The sequence below is a fragment of the Rhinolophus ferrumequinum genome, chromosome 10, assembly GCF_004115265.2.
Source record: "Rhinolophus ferrumequinum isolate MPI-CBG mRhiFer1 chromosome 10, mRhiFer1_v1.p, whole genome shotgun sequence".
Classification (NCBI taxonomy): Eukaryota; Metazoa; Chordata; class Mammalia; order Chiroptera; family Rhinolophidae; genus Rhinolophus; species Rhinolophus ferrumequinum.
In genome coordinates this window covers 8877947-8898458 of record NC_046293.1, presented here as the reverse complement: position 1 = coordinate 8898458, position 20512 = coordinate 8877947, and the positions used below count along the sequence as shown (strand labels likewise).

The following is a 20512-nucleotide window of genomic DNA, read 5'->3' as shown; positions in this document are numbered from 1 at the left end:
TTCCTGCAGGGGCAGGGCCTGGCGCTGAGCAGGACCTTGGTGTGGCTCTGTTGTGTGTGTGGGTGCAGGCATCTGTGTGCCCATAAGGAGGGATGGGCAGCTGCGTTGTGAGGCACAGGGGTAGGGGCACAGGGTGGGGCAGGTGAAGGGTGGGCTCAGGTCACTGGTGTGGAGGAAGCAGGCTTTGACTCCGAAGTCCTAAAAGGCCGGGAGGGATGGCGTGGCACTTGGCTTCAGGTGTGTCCCTGGCCTGTCCCTCTTACAGATGGCTCGCAACCCTCTGTCGATGGCACTGGTGGAGGGGGCATTGCTGAGAAATGGTGAATGGCTGTCTGGTGTGGAGTGCAGAGAATATGGGTGGGGTGTGTGGGTGTCTGCGTGGAGGGGCCGGGTGAGTGGGTAGGTCTGTGGCCGGGCACTTACCGTGGAAGGCCCGGAGGTAGTTGTTTCCCAGGTACACCAGGTTCTCCAGGGCGGGGTTAAACTGCTCCATGATGCTCTGGACCCCGAGGGCAAAGAGACAGAGCGTGGACATTGGGAGAGGAAGAAGAATGATGAGCACAGGCACGTCTCTGGGCCTCAGAAGCAGTGCAACCGCACCCCAATGAGAAGCCTCCAGGACCTGGGGGAGCCCACTGAGAAACCTGGAGCCACCCAGAACCCTGCAGGGGCCTCAGAGGACATCTCGTAGGGCCCTGTTCTATGCCAGGGTCGCCTTGGTCAGCTCCTGCTCGTACACCTACCCAGGTGGGACCTTGCTCCCAAGACCATGCGCTGGAGGGCTCTCCTCCTCCCACTGGGTTGAAGCCTGCCAGCCTGTCGCAGCCCTGAGCTGGGCACGGCTCAACCTGGGCCTGAGTCCAGGACTCGCTAGGCTGGATGCACAGACTGCCCACAGTCACCTCAGGGGCAAGAGCAGATCTTGCCCTCCTTAAATCAGAGTCCCCTGGGAGCAAGGCCACCCTAGGCCATGCCAGCAGGAGAGCGCTCTGGGTGGTGGAGACACCCTGGGCTTGGACTTGGAATTGGGTCTTGGTTCAAATCCCTGCAGCCCCTCTGCCTCCCTTGGTGACCTTGAACAAGCTGTTTAACCTCTCTGGTCTCAGTTTTCTCATCTATCAAATGGGGTGATTATTTTCTACCCCCACAGGTAGGGTGCTGTGAGGCTTACGTGTGAAAGGGTCCTGTGTACAGTAGGTGCTCAATAAATGTCTTTGGAGACTGCAGCAACCCCTCTGGAGTGAAGTAAGTTGTGTGAGTGAGGGACTTAGAAATGTGAGTGAGATAGAGATGAGAAACAGAGACAGAGAGGCAGAACAGGAAGATAGAGACAAAGAGAGAGAAACTCCCCCTTCTCAGGCCAGGAGGCTTTTTGGGACCCCTACTCCCAGCTGCAGCCATGCTGGGCCCTGCCCTGCCTTGCTCAGTGTTTGGAAGTTGAGGCTCCTGCTACGTACCCTGCCAGCAGTCCTGTCACTCACTGGGTGACTGTGGACAAAGCACTCCCTGGGAGCCTCAGGTTGGGGCTGTGGTGGCTGACTGCCCCCAGCTCAGCCCAGCCTGTGTCCACTGGGCCTTCCTTGCCAGAATGCGCTGCAGCCCTGCTCATGCTCTGTCCTACAGAGCTGGCCGGACCTTCGCGCCCTGGGAGGGGGTGTTCCGGCCCTGGGCCTGGGCTGTACACGTGCTCACCTTGTAGATGGCCATGGTGGACCTGTAGAACTGGTCCATCTCGGGGGCCATGGAGGGGGCTGCACCCGGGTGTTGAGCAGGAGGCTGGTGGCGCTGGCAGGGTGCTGGGGTCAGTGCCCACTGGTGCCCACTGTTCCGCGGGTGGTGAAGGAGGTTGCAGAGTGGGACCTGGAAATGGAGGGCCGGCCGAGGAGGAGGTGGCAGCTTAATTATTCACCAGCCAGGGATGTCAGAATGCGATCTGGGGCGTAACCAGACCCGGCGGGGAAGGCATCCTGTGACGCGGGCGGGTTCGTGTGACCTGCCCTTCAATTATTTACCCCTGAGCCGCAGACCGGTGGGCACGCGTGGATGAGTCACTCTCCTAGGTCACCTCCTCGAGGACAAGGCTTCCCCAGTCCAGCTGGGGACCCCTGGCTCTGAGTGGACCCCGGCCCTCTGCCCGTCTATACGGGGTATTGCTCACCCGATTGGGCGAGAACTGCTTGGTGCCTTCCTCCAGGACCCTCCCTGATGGACCCAGCCCGAGGCTGAATGCACCCGCGGGTCGTCACTTGTCAGGTCTCTTCTCTACCCTGAGCCCCTCAGACCTGCCCCTCAAGGGCCCAGCCTCCCACATCTGCTGCTGCCCGCCCCGCTCCTCTGTCTGATGGAGAGGGGACAGCACAAACCCTAATGTTACACAGACCTGGGGCAAACTTTGGCCATGCTCACTTGCTGTGTGATCATGACCGGCTGGAGCCCCCTGCCCTCTCTGGGTCTCATCTCCTCCCCCTGCCACTGAGGCTCTCCCTCACTTTCCACCATGGGGCAGGTGGCATGGCTGCTTTGCAAACACTCTTGCCAGCCTGGTTTGGGGAGGCCTAAAGGAAAGAAGAGGTGTCCCTCCCCTGGGAGCCCAGAAAACAGTGTGGCTATCTGAGTGGGCACGGGCAGACCATGCTCAGGCTGAAGGTCAAGGCTGAGGGCACTGGTGGGTAGGGGAACAGGGGACCCTCACACCACAGTACACACAACTCAGGGGAACTGGAACCAAACCGTTTATTTCACAGCTTGGGGCAGCCCCGCCCCACTCATAAATCATTGCCTGTCGGGAAAAATAATTCAAGTCCCAGGAGCGACCTTTGAGAATTGAGGCGAGCTGGCAGGGCGCGGCAGCTCTGAGGGGTGCAGGTGGCTGAACACCTATTGAGGGGCAAAGTCGAATGGGGCAACCCACTCCCAGAGCATGGGCTTCTCCTGCTGATGGGGTGGGTAAAGGCCAGTTTCTCTAGCCCCACCCCCAGGGAAGGAGGGCCAAGGGTGGAAGGGGTGGCTGCACCCCCAGGGGACCAGGAAGAGCTTAGGGTCCTCTGGGAGGCAGGGGCTGGAGGCACAGCTGGGTGCCCGTAGTGTTTCAGCCGACAGGGCAAGGAGCTCCAGAGTTAATTGTCTTTGACAGTCAGGGAGAAGGCCCCAGTGAGACTCTAGGCTTTCTAAGCCTGGAATGACAGAAAGTGCCCGAAGGCAGGGACAGAGTGGGAGAGAGGCCTTCAGGACCAGTCTCAGGCAGGAAGCCCAGCACTCTCTGAGGGCTGGTCTGTGGACAGAGCCGCCTGGGCCCGGCTCACCCTCCTCCCAGCAGCAGTTGGGTGGTGGCGGGGTGGGGTGGTGGTGGATGGATGGGGGTCTGGGGGGCCTGGTGGCCCTACGGTGACATCAGCAGTTGGATGAGCTTGTGGAACTGCTCCCGATGCTCGTAGATATAGACCTCGGTCTCCCAGAGGGCGTTGACCAGCACCGTGTCACTGACCTCATCCAGCATGATGTCCGAACCCAGCTGGGGGTTCAATCTGTCCAAGTCAAGGAGGAGGGGTCACCCCAGAACTCTCGGCCTGGGTGCAGGACAAGAGCTAGGACTCGGAAAAGAAAGTGCCTGCCAAGGACTGGGGTGGGGAAGGTCTCCAGGTCTGGCTGGCCAGGGAGTGGGGCTGGGGGTTGCGGGCTGGGGCCGGGGCTGGGGCCGAGCCCTCACCTGAAGTACTGGATGCCCACCATCTCACACCAAGCCCTGGCCCGGTCCACGGCCCGCCCATCCGCATCCGTGCACTGGTGAGAAGCAGCCTCTGTGAGCACACAGCATACACCACACCCACCGACCCTGCCTGGGGAGCCCCAGGCTCCAGTCTGGCTTCGCCACCCATCAGCAGAGTAACTCTGGACACTCTGGGGTGTCCAGAGTGTCCCCCGCTCCCTGGGCTGATGTGACTGTCCCAGTTGTGTGACCAGAGGGGCCTGGCTGTGGTTTACGTGGTGGCTAAGCAGTGCCCATTCAGGGTCAGCACGTGTGCTGGGCGTGGGCAGGGGCTGAGTGGACAGGCCTCCACATGCTGCCCCTGCAACTTTTGTCCACCTGATATTCTGGGGTTCCACATGGGGCTGTTGGAAAGAAAGGATCCACAGCTAAAAGGCGCTTGAAACCCCCCCGTAAATGGTCATTGAGGGTCCCTGCCAGAATTGGGACTCTGAATCAGGACCCCCCCCCCCCTTGAGCTGGCTAAAGAGGGTCAGCAAAGCGTCCCTGACACACAGGGTACTATGGAAGAGGGTGAAGGCGTCATGGGGCTGAGACCCCGAGGGAAGTGGGCTTGGGGAGGCCCATACTCACACAGTCCACCACCATCTTGCCCAGTTCCTTGGCCCCAAAAACAGTCTTGGCCAGTTCCCAGGGGTTGCTGGGACGGAAGACATCCACACAGGTCACGGGCACCTGCGGGGACTTCCCTGTCCCCAGAGAGACGACGATGGAGAGTTTCTTCACCTTGTTGCCCTGACCCTGTTGGGCACAGGACAGGGGTAGTCAGAGGATGCCTCCCCCTGGTGGACCTTTCTACGGGTGACAGGCACCCAGGGGTGAGAGGGGAGCATGGGAGGGAGACAGGCCTCCTGTGGCGGGAGCACAGCTGTGCTGCCTCCTCCTTTGGTCCAGAACGAGCCCTGCTACCAAATAGCTGGGTGACCTTGATGAGACACTGTTACCCAGGCCGGTCATCCAATAGGAGACAACTTAGATGGATGACATCTGAGGACCCTTCCCCATCCCACAGTCTGAATCCTTCCTCCTCCAGGAAGCCGTCCCTGCCCAGTCTGGCCCCTAGAGGGCGCTCGTCTCTCTGACGGCAGAGCCCCAGCCTCGCCACCCAAGGACTGCCTCCAGGACTTAGTGATGATGGCAATGAGATCACAGCCAGTACATGGGACAGGCACTGTCCTATATGCTTCCCAGATAGGAGCACACGGATGCCTCCTGACAACCCCCAACCCCATTCAGGGCTGAAGAGAAGCGTGGGCAGATTCTGGACCCAAACCCAGAGGCCGTGTGGCTCCAAGACCCACGCTCAGGCCACTGCACCACACTGCCTCTGCTTGCACGCGTGGGCCTTGCCCACCTCTACGCGAAGCTCCTCGGGCTGAGGGCCACTTGTCTTCCTCCAGATAACTGATTCTGCACTGTCCGACCCCAACAATCTCAGGATGGGGTCCCCTCCTCCCTAAGCCCTTTCCTAGTTCCCAGGTCTCCCAGCAGAGGGGATGCTCCTTCTGGGTCCCCAGCACAGTCCTCGGTCACAGCACCCGAAACACTAGGAAGGGCGAATACTTGTTTATGGACTGTCTCCCTGGATTAAGAAGCCCAAGGGCAAGTGTGCGTCCCCAGGCGGGGCGGAGTGGCAAGGGCTGGGACTGGCAGGGACTACTGGTATGCATGCCGCCCTCTCCTCGAACAGCAGATGCTGTTAACTGACAATAACTCTGCGCCACAGGTCCAGGCTGGGCCTCAGAACCCCTCTTAGCACAGTGCCTTGGGCAGACACCACAAACAGGTTCAAGTGTGAGATAACAAATCAATGAACGCGTGCACAAAAGCCATTTGCTTTCTCAGGAGTCAACCCTTAGTGAGGTTTGCTGAACCGGGGTGGCTGCAGCAGGTAGTCATGGCCGGCCCTTCCAACCTGGAGGTGGCCCTCACCTTGCGGACCATGTCCTGGTTGTACTCATGGATCTCGGTCATGGCGTCCAGCGTGGGGTTGTTGGCCAGCAGCCCACCGTCCAGGAAGCGCCCATTAGGCCGGAAGTAGGTGGGGGCTGCCCCACTGCTTCGGGCTGCCCGCCACACCAGCTGCTCTGGGGTTGGGAAGGAAGGTGGCCCAGTGGGACAAGGGACTGGTATAAAACCCACAGGCTTCAGATTCAGATCTTGGTGCGCATGTGTAAGAGGGAAAGGCAGGGCGCTGTTCAGGAGCAGGCCCGACAAGGCCTGGCTGTCTCGCCCCGCCATCCTGATGGCAGGCAGGGTCCAGCTGAGGGCCTCCAGGGGCCTCCTATTGCCTGCCAGGCCTGACAGCTCCCCAGCTCTGCCTGCCATCAGCAGACTCAGGGCAGCGGGTGGGGGGAGGTGGGCTGGTATGCCCAGCGGCAAGCCTACGACTCCCACCCACCGCCCCACAGCCTCACGAGCCAATCCCTTCCCATAGATGCATCAAACATGGTTTTAACCTGAGGGCTGAGTCAGAGGCTTTAGGTTAATATTCTGGCTGAAACGAGGCTCCCGTACACACTCCGGAGCGTCGTAATTCCGGAAGAGGTGGAGCTCAGCTGGCTGCCGGTCGGACAGCGTCCCTGTTAGCATTACCCTGGAGAGGAAGAAGGAGCAGAACACCCGACGTCACCGACCCAGCCGATCTGGTAATCCACTTCTAGGAATCCATCCGAAGGTGCTCTAGCATGTGTGAGATGGGCACACACGAGGCTATGAATAGCAGCATCAGCTGTTAAAGCGAAAGACTGGCAACAACTGAACTGTCCATCAGTGGGTCGGTTCATTGCCCCACGGTTTCCCGACCCAGTGTCACTACAGAAGGACTCAGAAGCGCTTTACATACTGACAGGCACTGAGCACCAAGATTTATGGCTAAGTGGGAAAACAAGATTTAGGACAGTGCGTGCAGCATGCCGCCATTGTTTAAACAACAAAACCCAAGAACGCTTAGTACTTATTTGCTTAGTCCAAGGGTAACTCTGAAAGGGCCCCTGAGCAGTACCTAGCAGCAGTGGCTACAGCCCCAGAACAGGAGTGGCGGGAGACTTCGCTGTGTCACCTTTGATACCTCTTCAATGTTCTATCTACCATGTGAATCTATAACCTATTAAAGAAGACTTGTCTTGAGAGACGCAGACATCTTTGAAAGCTCTGGGGAGTATAGACCAGCACAGCCCCCTGGGAAACTCACATGTATTAATAAGTAAGACCTTTACCAATGTCCTGGCTGTTTGATCTGGGAATTCCATTTTGGAAAAGCTATCCTAAAGGAATAATCTTAGTCCCATTGACAGCTTCTTGTATAAGGCTATTCGTCACAGTGTAATTTATTATAGTGAAAAATGAACCGCTCTAAATGGCAACAAAGGAAGGGAGTAAGTATACAATGAATTGTTTTTCAGCCATTCAAAATTATGCTTGCAAGGAGTTCAGAGTAATACTGAAATATATTTATTATATTGCAAAGATAGATATAAAGGAAAGGGGACAAAGAAAACAACACCTCTGCATGGGAAAAAATTAGTTTTCCATCTTTGGTAATACTGTGGAAAGGTTATTTGAACAATCTTCCCACTGAACAAAAAATTAAATATTGGAAAAATATATTTTAAAAAATCTGACACATAGGAGACCTGACACGATAGAAAGGGAATACCAGGGTAATTTCTGAGGATAAGCAAGAACCCAGAGAGGAAGTGGAGCACGGACCCAGCTTTGACCTAAGGCAGATACCAAACTCGGTAAATCTGAATGACAGCCTTGATGGCCTCACGGGGCCAGAGGGACAAAGTTGAAGCCCAGGGCCCACTAAAGGTTAGGGGTCTAATGAGAGACCCTCCCTACATTAGGTGGGGACCCCAAAGGGCTATACTCTTGGATAAGATGAACCTGCCCCTTTCCCACCCCTGCAGGCTATGAGGAAAGTTGCCTTGACACTGGACAAAGGAGGGAGAAAAATATTCTGAAAATGAATAACTACAAACTAAAATGGCTTCAGATTTGTAGTCTAAATTCCCATCACTTGGGGAAAGTCTCCAAACCTTCATGCCAAGAATTTAATTACAGTGGCCTAGATGGTATTGTACCTAAGTACCTGAAAGAGACAACACGAGACACTTTGAAGGAAGATATTCTCATTATCGGCCTCACAGAATCTGCACATACTATTTTTCAACACTAAAACACACAGTTAAAAGGTGGGGAGGGGCACACAATGAAATAAAACACCATGAATGAGAGCGAGCATAAACCAACATAAACAATAAAACATACCTACATAGACAGCAGATATTTAAATCCTTAAACAAAGATAAAACAGCTATGCTTAAAATGTTTAAAGACATCAAAGACAAGCTTGATAATATCTTCAGGCAATAGGAAACAATAAGTAATGACCTAGAAGATTTGAAGAACAGAAGAGTACTTCTAGAAATAAAACAACAACAATAAACCAATAGAATAAAAAACTCAGTGGGTGGGTTAAATGGAAATTTAGATAAAAAGAAAGAGAATTCGTGAATTGGAAAATAGGGAAGAAGAAATTATCCAGACTGCAACAGAGAAAGATAGGATGATGGAAAATACAGGAGAAGTTAAAAGACATGAAAGAAGAGGTCTAAATATGTTTAATTGGAGTTCCAGAAGGAGAGGAGAGGGAAAATTATGCAGAGGTAAGAGTTGAAGAGATAATGAGTCAGCCTTCCAGTACTAAAGAAAGGCACCAACCCAAAGATTGAAGAAGACCAACAAATCCCATGCAGGATAAATTAAAAGAAATTCATATCTAGATATATCATACTGCAACTGTAGCGCACCAAAAATAAACAAACAAATAAATAAAAGCATCTAGAGAAAAAAGACCAATTACCTTCAAAGGAGTAACAGTTAGGTTGAAACTGACTTTGCAAGCGCAACAACGGAAGCTAAAAGATGACAGAATGATATCTTGCATGTTCACCAACCTAGAACTCTATACCCAACAAGAATAAGAGCAAAATAAAACTATTTTCAACTGATGAGAGTGAAATAAAAGTAGTTTCAACTGATGAGTGAAATAAACTTATTTTCAAATAATTCTGCGAGTGCAGAATTCACCACCAGCAGACACTCCACAGGCAAGTCAAAAGAACGTACTTCAGGCAGAAGGAAAATGCTCACAGACGGAAGTCTGAGAAGCAGGCGAGAATGTAGAGCAAAGAAGTGATATACACATATACATACACTAATGCACACACATACACATATATATACACACCAACATATATACCCAATGGTGTGCCAGAGCCAGCGTGTACTTGCTTGTAAGAACCTATTGCTAAATCTCACAAGCTGGTTGTTAAACTGTTGGTAGCGTGAAACTGGCCATGGTGGGAGCATTTATGCCGTGGGAACTGGCAAAGAGTATACATCAGGGCTTTTCCCCCCAGAGATCTGTTTCACCGGTACACTGCTAGATAAAATCTAAATGAACATCAACTTAAAAAAACAATAATAATGTCTTGTGAGACTTTAAAAAAAGATAAATTTAAAATACTTCTGTATTCTAATAGTCAATTCTAGATAAAGAAAGGTATATGGAATTAATTAAATCAAGTTCACACGTGAACATGGATGCAAAATATTAGCATACTAAACCCATAGAATTCTCTCTGTAAAAGGGACCAGGAATCGAAAGCATAGACTTGAGCAGGTACTTGCTGACCCAGATGCACAGCAGCATTTTTCACAACAGTTAACAGGTGGAAACGACCCAAATGTCCGTCAACAGCTGAGTGGATAAACAAAATGTGGTATATATGCGTGCAGTGGAATATTATTCAGTGTGAAAAAGGAAGGAAATTCTGACACACGCTACATGTGAACCTTGAGGACATTATGCTCAGTGAACTAAGCCAGTCACAGAGAGACAAATACTATATGATTCCATTTACATGACTTCCTAAGAGAAGTCGGACTCATAGAAATACAAAGTAGAATGGTGGTTGGTTGCCAGAGGTAGGGGGAGAGAGAAATGGAAAGTTGTTTAATGGGTACAGAGTTTCGGTTTTGCAAGATAAAAAAGTGCAAGAGATTAGTGAGGACATATCACAATGATGTGAATATACTTAACGTCACTGACCTGTACCCTTAAAAATGGTGTGAAGATGGCAAATTGTATGTTATGTGTATTTTACCCCAATTAAATATTTTTAAATAAATGAATAAATGGTGTTTCTAAATACCAGCTACAGTTAGGAAAATGAATGTTTTAAAATGTATAATATGCAATGGCACAAAACATATGCAGTACCTAAGAATAAAAGGAACAGATATGTAAGATCTCTTCAGATAAAATTGTAAAACACTACTGAGAAACTTTACACAAATGGCCTGTTTCACTACGTTCTCTAATTGGAAGAGTCAGTATTTTCAGATGTCAATTCTCTCCCAGATAAGCCCACAGATTCAGTGTTGGTCCTCTCTGACACAAATCTCAATAGAAATCCGAACAAGATTTGATTTGCTATAGAATTTGCCACTGACGCTACCATTTATGTGGATGCACAAGTAGCGATATCTGCCCTTTCTATAGCACTTCCAGGTGCCAAGAGCTTTTTCAGTACTTTATAAATATCAACGTTTTCACTCCTCAAGAAAAACCCCAGGAGGCAGGTAGCATATTCTTATTTTCAAGAAGAAACTTCAGGGTGCATACTCTTAAGCACTTTGCTACAGTGCCGCCAAGAGGAGCCACAGACTCTTGAAGATGAAGATCAAGGTGGGAGGCCTGGCTGCCCTGGAAACCAGGACTTAGGAAAACACTGTAGAATGAGTGAGGGCTCTGTGTTCTGGCTACAGGCACAGACATCCAGCCAGTGGAGGAGAACACAGCTAGGAACAGACCTGAGAAAGGACTCCTGACCCACGGCCAAGGAAGTAAGGCCTGCAGACAGACTTCTGCACAGATGAGGCTGGGGAAATGGGTTATTCACGTGGGAAACATGAAGGTGGGTCTCCCCGATACACAAATCAATTCCAGGTTGACGAAAGACCTCAACATGAAAGGCAGATCTAGAGAGCTTTCCAACCTGACACAGGGAGCAGGAGACTGCTTCCTGCTTCGTGTTAAGGAAGGATTCTTAAATGAGACATAAAAAGCATAAACTAGAAAAAGGAAAACATTTATAAATTCTACCACATCAAGAGCACCCACCTGTTCACCAACAAAATACCATAAAGGAGTGAAAAGACAAGCCATGGAGTGGGAGAAAAGATTTCAAATCCATATATCCATCAAAGGACAAGTTTTCAAAATATAAAGGTCATTAAGAAGCCTCATAACCCAACAATCACACAACCCAATTTTGCCAAAAATAGGCAGCACACTTGAACAGGAACTTGACAAAAGAGGAAATCCAAATGGCCTTTAAAACTGTGAAAAGCTGCTCAACCTCCCTAGTCATCAGGGAAATGAAAATTCAAACCACAGACATTACCTTACCCCCCTCAGATTTGTAAAGACAGAAACATTTGACAATAAGGAAACGTTAGCCAGAATGCAAGGCAACCGGAACTCTCAAACTGACGCCATGAATGGAGTGAAAATAGAAACCAGCACTTTGGAAAATGGTGGGCAGAACCTGAGAGTTGAGGCCATGCATCCTCCAGGGCTCGCCAGCTTTATTCCCAGGCATGTGCCCCAAGGACACTTGTACACATGTGGGTCAGAAAACAAGTCCCAAAACGTTCACTGCAGCACTCTTCGCCAGAGCTCTAATCTGGAAACAACCCAAGTGTCCGTTGAAGGTATGTGGAGAAATAAAACTTTGGAGGTTGGTCACCTGAGGAACGAGAATGAATAACGTACAGCTACGCCCAACAGCAGGGACCACGCCAACAAAAGAAGTGAGGGAAAGAAGAGATAACGCACAAAATGATTCCGTCCAAGCCCAGAGACAGGCAAGACAGTAACCATGCTGTTCGAGGCTGCATTCACAGGTGGTGAAACTATATAGAAAAGCCAGGAAACCCCATTTTACACCAGTCAGGAGAGCAGCTACCCCAGGGGGAGGGCACACACACGCAAGGGGCTTTGGTCATATGAGTGTTTGCTTTACAATTATTCATTGAACTGGTTTATGTACTTTTCTAAATGTAAGTTCTATTTCACCATAAAAAAGAGAAAATAATGTCTATGATAAAATATACAAAAACATTTTAAAACATCTTTCGGTTAATGAATCATGGGCAATATTTCCTCCTCTTTCTACTTTGTGTATTTTCCATTTTCTTAAAAGACTATGTATTATTCTTCAATGAAAAAAAACGCTTTATTATGAAAAAATATCCTCCCCCAAACCCTCTAGGCCTCACTCACACTTCACTTCCTCCAGGAAGCCATCCCTGACTACCTCACCCTCAGTCTTCTGTCCCTCTTGCTTCCACAGTCAGTTAACAAACACTTGTCAGTGGCCTGCTCTGGGAGAGGTACTGTGCTAGGTGCTGAGGCTACTGAAAAAACAAGGTAGTCACATTCCTACTTCAGGGAGCTCACTGTCTAGCAGGTGACACCGGCATCAGACTGACAATAAAGTAATTCTGGGGTGCGGCGTACTACAAAGCAGCAGCGATACTCTAGGCACTTCTGGAACCTCCTAAGTTTCTGCCTTGCCTGGCTGCCATTATTTTCAGGTCACTTATCTCCCAAACAGATTGTAAGCCTTTCTGGATGGCTGCATCCAGAACACCCCTCCCCATCTCACACACACACACATAGTGCCAAGGGCAGAGCCATGCTCAGCAAAGAAGTCTTGAGTGTGTGCTGGACGAGAATCTCCTCCCTCTGATCCCAGGATGTGGTGTTGGTAGAAAAACGGCATACATGGGTCAAGGGTGTGTTGCACCTGTGACTCCAGCAGGAATCTCTCATTTACACAGGAAGAAGCGGCTCCCCGCCCAGCCCCCCAGCTGTAGTCAGACAGGACAGGGAGCCTTCTGCCCCCAGAACAGCAGAAGGGACACACAGCTGGGGCCAAACCCCAGGCCCCACGGAGGAGGCTTACTTGGGCTTCTTGATGTCCGTCATCTTGGTGTGCTCGCCAAACTCCCGCTTCAGGAACTCCTCCAGGGGCCCCGACTCGTAGGGCCGCGAGCCCCGGAACACCTCATCCTTCATGCGGAAGTACACACCACGCATGTAGGCCATGGGCTTGCCTGGGAACAAGGGGGTCAGAGGTGGGGAGAGACGCGAGGGCCATGCCCAACAGGGCCTGAGCACAGGCCGTGACCAGAGGCAGGAGGGGGGTGGCTTTCCCAAGGCACTGAGCAAGCTTGGGCCCCTGGGCCCCTCCTCTGCACCCTCCCACACCAGCAGGTGACCCCTCCGGCGGCCCAAGGCTCTGCTTGATTCTGTAGTCATAATTTTGCAGTATTTTCCTTAAATGTGTGTAAGCCTGTAAATCTAAATCCACCCTGTTTGTCATGGAAGAGGACTAGCTCTGTCCTCTGAGCCTCCGACAATAGACAGCGTCAAAGGGCAGGTTGCACCTCACACGATATTGAAAGTGCCCAGGATGCCTCACCCGCCAGGGGTGTAACAAGCAGGCGGGCTGAGGAGAGGCGGGTTCTGCCCATGTGAGAGGCTGAACTGGGTGATTTCTCAGATCCCTTCCACAGCCCTGGGAATCTGAAGACGCTGGATGGGGGACAAATGTCCCCTGAAGGAGGAAGTGACCCTTTCTAGAGGACAGGCTAGGACCTCTGCCCACTCTGCCCCGCCACCCACCTGATGCCCCCATGGGGGGCATTAGTCCCGAGATGGCCCTTCTCTCGTAGTAGGCAGAAACTGAAGACCAGAGAGGGGACGTGGGGCCTGGAGCCAGGGGAGAGAGCTGGGCATACAGATGGAGACCCAGGCTTGGCTCTGCCTGACTCACTGGGTGACCCTCTCTGGTCCTCAGTTTCCCCAGCTGTAACCTCACAAGGCTATGATGAGAATCATCAAAACGATGTGAAATACTAGGCAGTAAACGGTGGGGACAAAATCCTGGCAACTTGCTGATGACCCTTCTCTCCCCAGAGCCCCACAGGACGCTCACTGACTGTGCCCGTGTCCCCACACACCCTAGATTGCCAGGCCATGGTGTCCTCCCTCGGTGAGCACCCAGATGTCTGTGCCTCCCCCATCGGACTGCGGCTCCCTGGGTGGGGCATGTGTCCCTAGCACCCAGCACAGGCCTGGCCCTGCTGCCTCGGGTGCAGGAGGGTCCTCTTCTGGTGCCTTCAGACTTACAGGGCACTTAGAGAGTATGGGAGCCGACTGCATTGGCCAGGGATCACCATCAGAGATGCCGAGGCTGAGGCCAACTCCCACCTGGGTGTGGCTGGACCCTGTTCTGGGAGGTCCCCCCAGGCAGTGTCACGCAGCCCGACCACTCCAGGAAGCAGATACCACTTGAGTCGAGACAAGGTCTACCCAAAAGTTTGCAGGTCTCGACCCTACCCCACCCTGCCCTGCTGCCCAGGTGGCCGCCCTCACTGTGCAGAACGGCCAGGGCCAGGATGCCCCCCGTGCTGGTCCCTGCCACCCAGTCAAAGAGGTCCTTGATGGCGACGCCCGAGGCCTTCTCAATGGCGATGAGCAGCTGGATGATGACCAGGCCTTTCACGCCCCCTCCGTCCAGGCAGAGCAGGTGGTCGTGGCTGTAGTGGGGACAACAGTGAGAGAGAACAGGGTCCCATACAGCCCAGCACTTTACATCCGCACTTAAGCCTGTGTCCCTGGGCATTGGCACCGTGCCAGGCGCGTGAGCATGTGAAACCAAGCTCTGCACTACTGGGGCTTTGGGGGGACGGGGTGAAGTCATAAAGGAACAGACGTGTATTTCAGGAGGTGAAAAGCCAGGTAGGGGGCAGCCGGGGGCAGGTAATTGGCCAGCAGACACGTGGTCTGTCCCCCACTCTGGATGGGGCGCTCTCAGGGCAGCCAGCTCTCTGAGGTTTTGGTCAGGTCTACATTCCCACTCCCAGGCCTGACCTGAAGCAGGTGTCTGATAAGTCTGTGTGAATTAAACAGGACTGGGCCGGGGAGGGGTGTGGGTATCCTGTAACTGGGTAAGAAAGGGGTGGCAGAGGAGGGTCAGGACCCTCCACCCAGGTGGGTGCTCCAGGGGAGGAGGGGCCCGGGGGAAGGACTCTATGTGCCAGGAGCTGTGAGGGGTTTTTGACAGCATGAACTCACTTCAGTATCCCCAACCCCCTTGGAGGTGGACACTCCCTGTTACCCCTGTGCATGGCTGTGACAGAATGAAGCTCAGAGGTCAGGTGACCGCCACCGTCACATGGGTGGTAAGCGATGCTGGCTGGATCGGGACCCAGGTCTGCTGACTCCTGAGTCATGCATCTCCCACACGCCGTGACATGTCTCCCTCCATCCTGCCATGCCCAGCCCCCTGCCCCGGGGGGAAGGCCTCCATGTTCCGTGCACAGACCTGGAACCTTCCCTCTGGTCTCCTTCTCATCTTTCCATCTCAGCTTAAATGTCACTGCTGAGAGAAGCCTGTCCTGATGCCATCAGGACCCTCTAGCGCAACCTGCTCCTTCCTCCTCCACCCACTTCCTTCGCGCTGAGCACTTCTCGCTTCCATAAGCAATCGTTTTTTTATTCACTTGTTTATGGTCTTTCTCCTCCACTGGCCTGGAAACTCCCTGAGGGCAGGGGCCGCCTCTGCTCTGCAGCGCTAAGTACCCAGTGCACACAGGAGGCATTCAGTAGACAGCTGATAAGTGAAGGAGGCCTGTGTGTCCTGCCTCCAGGGTCCCTCATCTTTTCCTGGACAAGCTGCCCAGCCCTGCAGCAAGCCCAGAGGGTGGCAGGGGAGGCCGTGCCATTCTGGAGGCCTATGGGGCCTGACCACGGAGGCAAACATGCCAGAGACCCTTCTGTGGATGCAGGGCTGGTGACGGAGGGATCAACCCAGAGGGAGCAGGACTGAGCTGTGGCTCTCAGACACATGTGGGGAGGTCCCCACAGGGGTGTCTGGACTCTCGCCTCAGCCCTATCGCAGGAAGGGCACAGGGGGCACAGTGGGAGGGAAGGGTAGAAGGCTGACGGGCAGGTGCCCCAGGGCACACATGACAAGGTGGCCGAGAAAACAAGTGGGAGAGGCCAAGGGGAACACGGGGAAGCCGTCCTTCGAGGAGCTGCAGGGCCCTGCTCCCCTCCCTGCCCGTGCAGCTGCCTGGCCCTGGGAGCAGGGCCTGATCTGCTTAGGGGTGTGTTCCCTGTGGGACTGGCCCTGGGACACGGCCAGGAGAGAGCCTGCAGCAGCAGAAAAGGCATGGACTCAGGGAGACCTGGGCCTGAGTCTCTGCTCTGACAGTCACTCTGTGTGACCTTGAGCAAGTCACTTAACCTCTCAGGGACTCAGGTTCTGTAGTTATTATACCTCCCTGGAACGGCTGTTAGGACTGTGGGAAAGTACTAAACAGACTAAACCACATCTATTACCAACGGGAATGGAGAGAGCAGTTGATGGGAACCACATCTGTCTAGCTAACCTGCTGTGCTGGGGCACTGCTTCTGGGCCCCAGAGGCTGTCCTCCGGGACAGGGCGTGGGCTTTTCTTTGTGCCCATCACCCAGGCCTGCCTCGTGCGATGGGCCTGGGTGCAAGCAGGTGGGTGGGCAGGCAGCTCTATGGAGGGAGGCGGGGTAAGGAGCATGGTGCCTCAGAGGGAAGCAGGCCCTCCAGAGGGGAACTGGGCCGTCGCCCCGACAACCATGACAGGGCTGCAGGGAAAGGGACAGGACTGCGGCCAGCATCACCGTGTGACCCAGAGCCTGCACAGCCACGGACAAAGGAGCAGACCCAGTCTCTCTAGAGACTCAATCTCCTCCCTGTGAGCTACAGAGGACATGAGCCACCTCGCAGCCCCTGGGCCGACTGGACAGGGCCCAGAGCCCGCTGCGGACACCCTGCAGAGCCCTACCCTTCCCTCCTCACTTACGTCCGCTTCTCATCCCGCATGGAGCTCAGGATGAAGGATGGCTTCCGGGCCCGGGAGATGTGCGTGATGTCCTGCAGCTCTGCGGGGCACAGGGCATCGGGGCAGGGGCCAGGTCGGTGCTGGGCCCCCGCCCCCCACGGGTCCCGCAGCGAATCTGGAGCTGTGCCCACACCCCATTGTCCCCAGCAGGAGCATGTGCCTGCCACCCCCAGGAAGGGCTCTTTGTCCCAAGACACAGCTGAACCAGAGGCCACAGGTCCCTCAGGGAGAAATGGGCTGGGACAGAGGGGAGCCCACTGCTTTGGGAGGGCCCACCCCGCCTGTCTGGCCAGTGCCTGGATTCTCCTCAATGTCTTCACCCCAAAGCTGCGAAGCACAAGCACCCCAGTCATGCCCTGTGCTTTGCAGTTTACAATGCGTTTCTTCCCGCATCAGGCTGATGCTGATGACGACCACTGTCACCAGAATCGTTATTCAAATTTACAGATGAGGCCCAAAGAGGTTCCATGAGTCCTCCAAGGTCACGGAGCCCAAAGGGCTGAGTCAGGATGTTCCTTCCTCAGGATTTAACTCCGTGAATGAAGGAAGCTATCTCAACCACTCTTCAGATGCCCCTCATCCTGCTCCCAGGTCTGGAAACTTCCTTTGCGACACCTATGTCCATGTTTTCACCTGTGCCCGAAGCTCACCCCGTGCCCACCCAGCAGTTAGCTGCCCTCCTGACAAGCAGCCCAGCACCAGGTACCGGGCCCAGCAGTGCCACGGCATCTGATTCTGACGGGCCCACCCCACCAGTGTGCACAGACTCTAGAAGCAGCAAAGCAAGGGGGGCAGGCTGCAAGGCGGTGGGTCTCTCCCTCAGCAGGCAAGTACCCAGAGAGTGGGCAACAGAAGCAAGAGACTGGCCAGGAGAGGCAGCAGACAGAGTGCCAGGGAGAGAGTGGTGAGGAAGGGTGTATGTGCCGGCATGCAGCTGAGAAAAAGGAGAAGAGGGAACGAGGGTGACAGCTAACTCGGGGCATGGCCAGGCTCTGTGGCCCCTCTAGGCCCAGGGCATTACCCATCTAACGCCGTGCCCCAGGCCACCATCCAGCCTGGCTCGGGTGACTGACTGCCTGTAAAACTGAGAGACAAAGATGGAGAGGGGCAGGTCCTGGATGGGGACAGGCAGGGGGAAGAGTGGGGAGAACGAGAGGGCCTAACTGGCCGCTGGCTCTGCCTCTCCTGAGCTCCAGGCTTGGCTGGGCTATCCTGGCTGAAAGTGCCGGTGTCTAATACCCCAACCGCAAAAAAAAGAAAAGGAAATGAAAAAGAAAAAGCTGGTTTGCCAAGGATCGGCAAATCCCGATTGCCCTGTTCAGGGGACCCCACTCCCAAACAATCTAGGGCCCTGGTGGGCCAGCCCACAGGAGATTCAGGGTCTCCTTGAGGGCTGTCTCAAGTACCAAGGATGAAGGGGGTACATACTGTTGCCATGTTCTAAAGCCTGCCAATAACGGAGAGGGCCAGCGGGGGAGCACACAGGCCTCGAGCCTGACAGAGGGTCAGCAGCGTAGCAGAAGCTCCTCACTGAAGCCCGAGGACCAGGGGCTCTGGGGCCCCCAGCAGTACTACTTACTACCCACCCTGAGCTTCCAGGGGAATGGAGAGACCACGAAAGCACCCACCTCATGGACCATGGCAGATGCCCAGACCTAAGACCCACGTCCAGGGCATCCTCTCAGGGGAAATGGACTATGGGCCATTAGCCAGGGACCCCGCCGGCCTCTGGGCTCTATGGGCTGCTGGCTGTCCCCAAAGGCTAAGAAATCCTGCCCATCCTCCCTGCTCATTTCAACGACTTCCATGCTGTTTTCTTTCCAATCAGGAGCTCTGATCTGAGGGCCTGGGAACCCGCTGGAGAGGAGGGGACATAGGAGGGGTGAGGCCTACCTAGCTTGTTTAAGCTGACTGCTGGGGGCTGAGATCTTTCCAGGGAGAAGGAATGACGCGCTGCTGTGCAGCCCGGCTCCGCGGGGACTGCTGGGAGGAGTGGCAGGCGGTGGTCGGCCCCTACGGTTCTCAGCAGAGTTAAGAGTGACCTCCTGGTGACAACTTGTCATGGTTTGAGAGCGGGAGACCGCACAGGATCAGAAGTGATGTCATTACGCGTGAGAGGCCCCTCCTTTCCACACACGTCACCTGTCCCATCTACCAGGCTGCCTGGGCATGTGGGGGAACGCCTGACTCCACCCTGGTGGGGTGTGCTGACTCTAATCTGTGACATCCAAGCAGCTTCCTGGGGCCAGGGAAAGCACTGGGGGTGGACCATGGAATATGGAAAGAGCACGTCAGTGTAGTTTGGGGACGCCCTCTTTCAACTGCACTCAAGAAAGCAGGACTCCCACCTCCATATTCAGCAATTCTCAAAACTGCTGAATGGAGAGTCCCTTTCAGAGCTAGAAAGTGACTAACCAGCCAGCCAGTGGGCACTGACTCCTACCTAACTGGTGGGAGAACTGAAAAGGATGCCACAAGAAGTAGCAGCACACACGTGCACTCGCGTGGATACGCATGCTCATCCTCCCATGCACACGCTAGCAGGTACACAGCAGCCTCCACAGCCTGCAGAGGGGGCTCCAGGCTCCCAGTGAGGAGGATCTGCTTTTTCCAGCCCTGAAGGCAAGGCTCACTACGCAAGCATGCAGTGCATGCAGCTGCCCCTGAGCATGAGGGCACGCCCGCACACTTAGGTAGTGGTTCCGTCAGTGAAATCCCCAGGGGCGAGGGACAGGGCTGCTGCTGCTGCCTACCCCCTCCCCGCCCCCCGAATCTGGCACCGTGAGCCCCGTGGTGGGCTCCATCTACTGGTCAGGGCCCCTGTTCTTGGGTAAAGGAAGCTTCCCCTCTCAGCCTCCCAGGTCCTCCTAGAAGCGCTGTGCAGGGAGCCACTGGGAGTGGGGATGCACAGGCTGCTGGGACCTGACGGCAGGGCCTCCCTCCTCCCCAGTCCCGAGCCCCACCCACCCCTGCCCCATGCTGGTCCCAGAGTGACGAGCACATACGTTTGCTGATCTTGGAGGCTATGATGGCAGGAGTCTCCCCAAAGTCATTTGGGGTATCCACCTCTGCCCCAAACACAATGAGGGCCTTGATTATCTCCACGTTGCCTTTCTGTTGGGAAATGGGGTGAGGGGGAAATACACAAGCTCAGAGAAATGAAGATAAAAAGGACCCTGTCTCTGCCACCCTACCCACCAACTCCATGGGCCTCTCCTTAGCTCGGGGAGAGACACTGGAACCTTCTGATCTTCTACCTCCATCGATCTGACATTCTCAAGTCTATAATGTGAAGGCTGGTGCCCTGCTAAACAGGCTTACAAGTATCTCCAGGTGAGGGTTTTACAACCCAGGCAGAAACTGGAAGTGCCTCGCCCACCCCCAGCCCCACTAGCTCCTTCTGAAAGGAAGCAATGTACCTATGACCCCCGACCCAGAAGCCAAGGGGACACTGAAGGGTCAGGGGCTGCTGACTGCTTTCAGGAGCGGCAGGAGAGAACGAGCAAGGAAAGGGAAGGCCGCCTTGCCCTTCCAGTCCAGGGTGCCAGTTCTGAGGAGGTAACTGAGCACACGTACTCGCCCCCCGCCCCCCATGGCAGCCTCCCTGCACATGGCACGGCAGTTTGCATCTGCAGGCTGGGCGGGGGCATGGCATGGCATGGCTTCTCAGGACAAAGCCACAATCAGGCTGCCAGGAAGCCTGAGCTCTGGCCTTCCC

The 20512-nt window shown here is 54.2% G+C and overlaps 2 protein-coding genes across 7 annotated transcripts in view; both read right to left on the bottom strand.

The window, feature by feature from the left end:
* BAIAP2L2 (BAR/IMD domain containing adaptor protein 2 like 2) overlaps window positions 1–1892 on the bottom strand; it is a 28408-nt gene extending 26516 nt beyond the window's left edge. The window contains exons 1-2 of the mRNA XM_033118455.1: window positions 1693–1892; window positions 424–499 (exon numbers count right to left, since the gene is read on the bottom strand). Of these exons, the coding sequence (XP_032974346.1) occupies window positions 424–499; window positions 1693–1743 (127 nt within the window). The 5' untranslated portion in view covers window positions 1744–1892. The remainder of the gene's footprint in view (window positions 1–423; window positions 500–1692) is intronic.
* An 824-nt stretch (window positions 1893–2716) lies between these two features.
* Window positions 2717–20512, bottom strand: part of PLA2G6 (phospholipase A2 group VI) — a 57768-nt gene continuing 39972 nt past the window's right edge. For 3 of the 6 annotated variants that reach the window (XM_033117958.1, XM_033117959.1, XM_033117963.1), the window contains 10 exons: window positions 19800–19908; window positions 18688–18849; window positions 16756–16834; window positions 14286–14449; window positions 12811–12961; window positions 6226–6362; window positions 5699–5853; window positions 4340–4507; window positions 3707–3780; window positions 2717–3524 (listed from right to left, as the gene is read on the bottom strand). In XM_033117958.1, coding sequence (XP_032973849.1) covers window positions 3380–3524; window positions 3707–3780; window positions 4340–4507; window positions 5699–5853; window positions 6226–6362; window positions 12811–12961; window positions 14286–14449; window positions 16756–16834; window positions 18688–18849; window positions 19800–19908 — 1344 coding nt within the window. In that variant the 3' untranslated portion in view covers window positions 2717–3379. The remainder of the gene's footprint in view (window positions 3525–3706; window positions 3781–4339; window positions 4508–5698; window positions 5854–6225; window positions 6363–12810; window positions 12962–14285; window positions 14450–16755; window positions 16835–18687; window positions 18850–19799; window positions 19909–20512) is intronic. The other 3 variants (XM_033117961.1, XM_033117962.1, XM_033117960.1) reach the window with 2 other exon arrangements.